We start from the raw sequence: 8,018 nt of genomic DNA, 5'->3' as shown, positions 1-8,018 counted from the left end.
GTCTTCCTGTTCGTCACATCTGAACAGATGTAAAAAGGGTTATTGAAAGCAACACTCGGGGGGAAAAAAAAATGCATAAGACACACTGGGGGGAAAAAAATTGCGTAAGACGACACCCTGGGGGGAAAAAATCTCATCCTCAAACACTTGTTAGAAGTGAGTATTCTGCCTTCCATGGTTTGACTACGCCTGCTAAGGACTTTTGTCGTGGAATTCAAAAACAATGATAAGGAGTTATCTCAGCAGAAAGGAAAAACATGATGTGGCTGTAAACACATGGCTGAGATAAGAAAGAAGCTGTCTCAAAATTTAGATGTTAATTGCAAGTGCTAGTTACTACAGAAATTACCAAGGTTTTACCAAGTGCTGAAGAGTGATTTACTCAAGTAATTCCCTCCCTGGCCTGAGCAGAAGAGGAGCAATACTGGAAAAGTAGAATGGGCCAAGCTGTCAAAAAAGGTGCACGGGGAGGAACTCACAATGCTGTCAGACTTCAGAGGACACAGAAGGCAGCAGCCAACTGCCAGGGTCTGTCTGTATTCTGCACCCCCTGGTTACGCTGAACTGTTCTAACCGTTCTGCACCCCTACCTGTAAAGGGGTCTGGTACAGCCACTTCTCTTTATCTCCACCAAGTTTCATACAGGCAAAAAGGTCACACACTGTAGGAAGGCCGAAGTCCTGAAAGAGAAATCACCTTAATTACTGATCGCCACACACAGAAACATTCTGATGCATCTTCCAAGAACAAAACTGACCCCCAAGCCATGGAGCCGAGTGCTCTCTTTGTTAACTGGAGGTGTTAAAGGCTTACTGAAGTAACTACGTAGTAATCACAGACACCATTAAAAGAGCTGAAAAACCTCCAAACTGTCAGTCAGCATCGCCCGGAAGAGCTCTGAGTTTGGGAGGGAAGGTGGGGGGAACAACCAGCCCGGGGGGAACAACCAGCCCGGGACACTGGCTTAAGACCCAGCAGTAAAAAAACCTTTTGCTCACTTGTGCTTTCTTGCGTAGAAGCCACTTATCTTCCACTGGAGGCGGGTTGGCGTTTTCGAGGTTGGCTGGAGACAACACCCAGCTGTTTACATTCAAGGGGAGGTGGAATGGGGCCAGGAGCTCTAGGAAAGGACTCTTGGAGCTGTTATTTGCCTCTTCCCTGCTCGCCTTTTCTTCTGCGCTGTCTGCTTTGTGCTCCAACCTGGCGAGCCAGCTCATCAAAGGCCTTTCGAGCAAGGCCTTCCAGGGTCCTGCGGTCTCTGCCGCATGGTCTGCTTTCTCTGCACTAACAGGTCCCCCTGTGAGCTGCTGCGTGGGGCTGAGCCAGTTGCTGGCAGCAGACACAGCCTTCTCGTGCTCAGCGTTCGGTGCATCTTTCTGGCTGACCAGAACTCCGTTTTTATCCTTCCCTTCCTTCTTCAGAAGCCACTTACACAGAGCCTCTTTCCCACAGTTTTCATCGCATATGCACTCAGAAAAGCTGGCGCACGGCTCGTTGGCTTTGCAGACATCCTCCACTTTCAGTGGGGCCGGGGCGTGCTGGAGCAGCCAAGCGCTGACGGCAGACGTGGTGGATGGTTTCTTTCCGTCAAGATGCTCGTGCAGGCACTTCAGGTTTCCCAGGTTCTCAATTTCCACGCTTTTGGTCTGGCTGCCACAACAACTGGTGCATGTTTCAGCCTTGAGGAGCCAATCATTCAAATTAAACTCTTCCCTAAAGGGTTTAAATTCGTACTTCCACTTCTCCGCTGAAGCACTGCTTCCACTTTCTGTGGCAGGAGTCAGCAGCCAGTCGGAAAGGTCCATCTCTTCCTGTCCGAGGGATTCCAATTCCTCCACCTTCTCGAAGGTGGAAAAGGACGAGCTGGCAGTAGCGGAGGAGTCTTTGCGGCCAGGGCAGTCTGTCTGCCCAGCATCATCACGCTGCTGATTCTGCAGGAGCCAGTTTTCCAGATCCTTCAGATTTCCCCAGGCTTGCTCAAAATAACAGACTTTGGAAGGATTTAGATCCTAGTAAAGACACATTGAAATGAACTGAATTAATGCTAAAAGACAACGTGCAGCGACTGTTTGCACAGCTACAGCGTGAGGCATTCTGAGAGTAAAGCACAAAACTTTAGTTGAACTTGAGGCAGAGCGAGGGGATTACAGCAGGTTTAATTCCCCCCACATTCCGCCTGCTGGGTCTTCCCCTTCACTAAAAACCCAGGTTAGCTCATAAAGGGCTCACCTGGCCGGGCTCTGCCACGCATTTTTGGGTAACCCACTCTTCCAGGTTGGTGCTGGGAATGTAGGGAGCCTGGCGAACAGCCACGGGTCTGCTCCCGAGCAGCCACTCCGCGAGCGAGGCGCTCACTGTCCCACACGACATATTCTGCTGAGAAAGAATGTTTTGGGTTACGAGAAGGTCTCTTGCTGAGGCACTCTGCGGTGAACAGCAAAATGGGCGTTCCACGTGCGTCAGCATTTCTGAACCAGAAGAAAACCAGCCCCTTCTAATTAAGACAAAAGTTAATCTTCAGTGGTCTGTATGATTTCAGGCCGCGGCACTTAGGGATTGTTCTGTGATCCTGGATTCTTCAGAGCACGTGACGAGAAAGGGAAGTGACAGCTTCTACACATGCAGTTCTGGTAGGTGCAACCCAGCCATAACCCTCCTTCTGACCATGACTCCCACTGCTGATCTCCCACTCTCCCTCACATCCAACTCCCCACGGATTTCGGCACTAAAAGGCACCAGGCAGTTCCATGACCTGGCCCGACGCCATCAGGGAACGCTCAGTTAAGACATTCTGACCAAGAGTCGCACTCCAAATTCACTCTCACACAATTCCTGGAGCAGCTGGACCACCAGACCACTAACGCTCACCACTGGCTGCTCAAACTGCTCCCCACACAAACAGAAGGTGCTAGAGTCTTCCTGCTCCCTTCCGTACAACTAAAGGTTCACGAGGCTTCATCTCACCTGCTCACGGTTCATCAGGGCATGGTTCTGCCCTAGGAACCAGGGAGAAGTATTCTCTCTCTCTGAGGTTTGCTGTAAGGAAAGAAACCTAACCGTTAATTCAAATCTCACTCTTGCCCAGTTTCTAGGACGAATTCTACAATAAAGCTGGAGTGAAGAGCAGTTAAAACTGGTCAGTTCTTTGGAGCTAATGAGCCTTTCAACATTTAAAAACAACAGAGAAAGATTTACTACAGAAATACTACCAGCAGAACAGAGCTAGAATACAATCAGCATTTCCTCAGCCTCTGCCAAAAGTGAGGTGCATCCAAGATCCATCCAAGCTATAACTAGAAGTAGCAAGGCCTCTTGGAATGTATCAAAAAGAGGTGGTTTTCCCCCAAGTACTCCAGCCCAGAGAAGCTGCGGTGCTTACCATCGTTTTAATAGAACCAAATGAGGTAATAGCCTGGCGAAGGTAAGATGTATCAGCCTCAAAATTCAGGATGGAAGACTCCTCAGGTTTGAGAGTAAGACTTCCCAGTCTGGAAGAGTAAAGGCAGAAGAAAAAAAAAAAAAAAACACTATGCTTTAAAGGTCTCATTTCTAGGAGAAACTGATGTTAAAACCAGTGAGTTAGATCTACTGTTAGTTTCATCAGCATCAAAACTCCGATTAAATCCCTAAGCAATAAACACCCGCCAGCATCATGAACTGTCTTTACCTCTCCAGGCAGGCTGAAATCTGGTTGGCTAGCTCGTGGCTGTAGGAGCGTTCCAGCTGATGAATAAGGCAATTGAACTGGCCCAAATACTGCGTGAAAGATAAAACACATGGTGTTGGTTTGGCCTCTAAGATTAACATTGAGAAAGCACTTGGCGAGGACAAAGTTTACTTTGAACAGCCCGCTGACAAGCAGGTCCTACCCAGTAGAGCTGCTGTGCCTGCTGCTGCAGCGCCTCCTCTTTGAGCTGCTGGATGAGGTCCACCTGCTCGAAGAGCCAGACCTCGCGGCTGCGCAGGCATTCCAGGTGGCGGCTGATGTGGCTGTGGATCTTTGCCTTGACCTGTGCGGGAACAGGGACCGTCTCTGGACTGTCTGCCCAATGGCCGCGCGGGTTACAAAATTGGGTTTGTCACCAATTGGTGGTATTTTTGGAGCAATTTATTGCTCAAAAACTGACCGCAGTTACCCACAGCACCGCATGACTCAGGTTAGTAAGAGTTCCAAGTGCCTTTAGAGAGGAATTGAACAACAACTTTCTTTGCAATACCGCTCTGGCCTGAGGTTTCAGCTCACAGCTTTAGGCAGTTCTGCGGGCCAGAGCCAGTCGGACAGGAACACCTGTATCACGACCGTGACCCAGCTACACAGCAAGATGCTTCTCCAGGAAAATTTCAGACTGTCATCAGAACAGAAAGCACTCTGGAATAATACAAGCTACCGTCTAAGTCATGTTAGTTATGAAAGCAGTTTTTTAAAGAATTTAGCATTACCTCCCGCCAGTTCTCTTTGATCTGTTGCTCAGCTTTAACAATTCCAGAAATAGCTGTCTCCAGGTCCTTCTTTGCTTGAAGGCACTTTGCCAGAGGCTCGGTGCTGCAGGGATTCCGACTCCTGTCTTGTGATGGACTCATTCTCAAAGGGTTCCTAAAACACAGTGAAAAAAAATTCCTGAAGAGTTTCTGTTCCTCTTTAACAAAGAGGAAGGGCATCATATGAAGAACCATCTGCTCTACTTCACTACGAAGGTGGATCAAAAAAACCCCATAGACCCTACGCCAGCTTCCAAGCACCATGAGCACATACACTGCTGCCCAAGAACCCTTCTGCAGCCAGCACCCACCGGACACATCCACGCCGTGAATTCAGGGAGCAGAGGGCTGGCCATGGTTGGCCCGTGGAAGGTCCAAGACCTGCCAAGTGAAGACTACGCTGCAATTCCGTTTGTGTGTTTGCGGAGCTTACGCTGCTGGGGAGCTGGGCTCAGTGCCTGCAGAAATGCTGCTTTTTCCACACTCCTCATTAGCAACTTCAGACCAGCACAGTCACATTTAAGAACCTCACAACTACTTCTGCAGCAGAATACGCAGCTGCAAGAGGGAGTGACCATTTCTGGCTGTTTCACAGTATCACAGACTGGTGGGGTTGGCAGGGACCTCTGGGGATCACCCAGCCCAACCCTCTGCCAGAGCAGGGTCACCACAGCAGGGTGCCCAGGATGGCGCCCGGGCGGGTCTGGATCTCTCCAGAGCAGGAAACTCCACAGCCTCTCTGGGCAGCCTGGGCCAGGGCTCCTCACCCTCACAGCAAAGAAGTTTCTCCTCCTGATCAGGTGGAACTTCCCACATTCCAGCTTGTGCCCGTTTCCCCTTATCCTGTCGCCAGGCAGCACAGGGCAGAGTCTGGCCCATCCTCCTGACCCCCTTTAGCTATTGATCACATTGATGAGGTCCCCTCTCAGGCTGCTCTTCTCCATCTGAACAGCCCCAGGGCTCTCAGCCTTTCCTGGGCACAGAGATGCCCCAGCCCCTCCTCATCCTGGCAGCCTCCCCTGTTCTCTCTCCAGTAGCTCCTTGTCTCTTTTGAACTTGGGAACCCAGAACTGGGCACAAGACTCCAGATGTGGTATCACCAGAGCAGAGGGGGAGGAGAACCTTCCTCAACCTGCTGGCCACACTCAGGAGTCCACTGGTCTTCTTGGCCACAAAGGCAGGTAGCTGGCTCATGGTGAACTTGCCCACCAGGGCTCCCAGGTCCTTCTCTGAAGAGCTGCTTCCCCCAGCAGGTCCCCCCTGACCTGTACTGGTGCAGGGGGTTACTCCTCCCCAGGCACAGGACCCTTCTCTCTCCAGTAGCTCCTTGTCTCTTTTGACCTGAGGTGCCCAGCACTGGGCACAGGATAAACAGACCAGGCCAGGAAATCATGACCTAAATTATTTCTGTATTTATAGTTGGCCAAAGCTCCTTTTCATATGGATTGTGACTGAGTGGTAGTTGCAAAAATATTCCACTGACAAGTCGGCTTAAATCCCCAAAGGAAACATTTTGCATCTTGTCAAATGCCTGAATACATTGCTTTTCACAGACATTAAACTTGCCAATAACTACCACAAGACAATGCAGTTTATATGAAGGGTTTGTCAGATCTGAGGCAATGTACAAATAGAGCAGAGCAGTTTTACCATGGATTATAAAAACAAAATCCTCACAACTTTTTCCAAAAAGATATGACAGAAAATAATGGGATGGTTGCTGAGGAAGGAAGGAAAACATACCGTAGCGTTGTGCCCAGTCACTTGTGTAGATCACTTTTCAACAGCATATTAGATAGCACTTTTTAGAATTGGTTCATAGCTAAAATTATACATCTCATTAGGGAAAAAGGGGTCATGCTGACAGCAGGGTATTCAATTTGTCTTTTAATAAAGAAAGCAATTAGGAAATTGATTTTAAAACGGCTGTTTGTGGCTACTGATGCCTCGAGCCATGGAAATACCACAGTATTTTTTTAGCATGGCTTCTTATTACACAGTTATTATCCGAACTGTGAACCATTGCCTGTTAGATTAGTCTGGAGGCAGCAGTGAAATAGTATGGTAAAGTGTAAGAGATAAAATAAATTTATTTAAGCTCTGAGTATCTGTATTTACAAGTGGTGATGCTGACCAGCTCTGATGATGGTAGATGCATCTGTACCAGTTAAGTGGGTATTTGCAGGGGGTAACTGTGCAATGAGGTGCTTTTCAAGTAAGTTAGTATTTGATCCCGAAGTTGGTCTAAGAAAATTTCTAAATATCTTTTCCTCTTCTGCCAGAAAGCTTCAGAACCTCACAAGATGGTTCATTTTTCAGCTTTAAATAATGCTTTTACCATGCCGTAAGACTCCCTCTCATGCAAGTCCGTACCCTGTTTGCAACAAGGCTATTTGATTCTCTTTAGGAATAAATGAGAGCAGCATCTAATCTGACTTTCTGTGGTGCATGGTGCCTCACTTCGGTGTGCTCAGTACCAGTTTCATCATATGCTGTGATTAAGTGGTGGATGACTTTTGCTTCAGAATTTGTTTTTGTTTGAAACAGGGTGACAGTTTCGGGTAAAGCCAGAATGAAAGCGGGTGTGATTTATTGACATGGAGGTTCATATGGTGATTCATGGAGTTCTCATGGTTTTGATTTCTTCAGTCGAAATAAGTAGTCTCTGCAGTGCCCAAAGAGAACAGCTTTTACTGCATGAAACTTTTTTCTCATCTGAGTGAACTGGTGATCCCGGACCTCAAAGGTTGCTGTGTTTTTTCCTTTTGCAGAGGAATGATTTTCAGAAGGCATCTGTGCAGTGAATGTGACCAGCCACTGAGATACCTGATGCTACTACCTCAACTCTGTCCTTCGTCAGATGAAATTCTCTTCTTACTTCACTGAGCAGCAGCAGAAAGTGAGTTTTAACCAATGCACTTGGAGTAAGATGTATCCACACACGTTGTGGTTCTGCCATGGGCTCAGTATTACTCAGACCATTGAGGTACAGTCTGTTCTCTGGTTGTGTGTTTACAACTACGACCAGCCTAGTGCATATTAACACTACTCAAAGTCTGATGAAGAATTGATTTCCTGGGAGTCGCAGCTCAGCTTTGGGCAATGCGTCGTGATAACAGCCGCATGCTCCAGGCACTAGAAATGCTTCTGGAAGTTTTTAATAATGTGGTTTTATTTCTTCCTTCCTTCGTTCCTCCTACAGCTGAGACTCTTTATTCTTACCAGTTGTTGCAGCTCAAACTTAGATGAATTGTCCTACTTTAAATTCTTTGACATTAGTGGAGCTCTTTTGTGCATGAAAGTAGAAGTTGGCCTTGAGAAGGTTAGCTCCTGTCTGGGCAGGACAGAAACAGCTATGCGACGTTCAGAGCAGGCTGTTTTCCCTGATTTTCAATCGAGGCAATAGCCGGGGGAGGTTATGAAAATCTTGTTGGTTTGATTTTGTAGTGCTTCCTCCTGTCAATGGTGCCCTTGTTTCCTGGATGACACTGCTGCTTAGAGACTCCCTTCTTCCACTGACAATTTTTGCCCTGTTAATA

General features: G+C 47.8%; 1 protein-coding gene across 1 annotated transcript in view; it reads right to left on the bottom strand.

Annotated features, from left to right (window-relative positions):
• Positions 1-4,589, bottom strand: part of NCOA4 (nuclear receptor coactivator 4) — a 4,842-nt gene extending 253 nt beyond the window's left edge. Inside the window, exons 1-8 of the mRNA XM_010143735.1 lie at positions 4,441-4,589; positions 3,870-4,010; positions 3,668-3,756; positions 3,380-3,488; positions 2,965-3,036; positions 2,230-2,376; positions 999-2,009; positions 591-680 (exon numbers count right to left, since the gene is read on the bottom strand). Coding sequence (XP_010142037.1) covers positions 591-680; positions 999-2,009; positions 2,230-2,376; positions 2,965-3,036; positions 3,380-3,488; positions 3,668-3,756; positions 3,870-4,010; positions 4,441-4,581 — 1,800 coding nt within the window. The 5' untranslated portion in view covers positions 4,582-4,589. The remainder of the gene's footprint in view (positions 1-590; positions 681-998; positions 2,010-2,229; positions 2,377-2,964; positions 3,037-3,379; positions 3,489-3,667; positions 3,757-3,869; positions 4,011-4,440) is intronic.
• Positions 4,590-8,018: the final 3,429 nt, after the last annotated feature.

This window comes from Buceros rhinoceros, unplaced genomic scaffold, assembly GCF_000710305.1.
Source record: "Buceros rhinoceros silvestris isolate BGI_N320 unplaced genomic scaffold, ASM71030v1 scaffold17649, whole genome shotgun sequence".
In the NCBI taxonomy this organism is placed as follows: domain Eukaryota; kingdom Metazoa; phylum Chordata; class Aves; order Bucerotiformes; family Bucerotidae; genus Buceros; species Buceros rhinoceros.
Note: the sequence above shows the minus strand (reverse complement) of the source record. Positions and strands in the feature narration are given on the sequence as shown.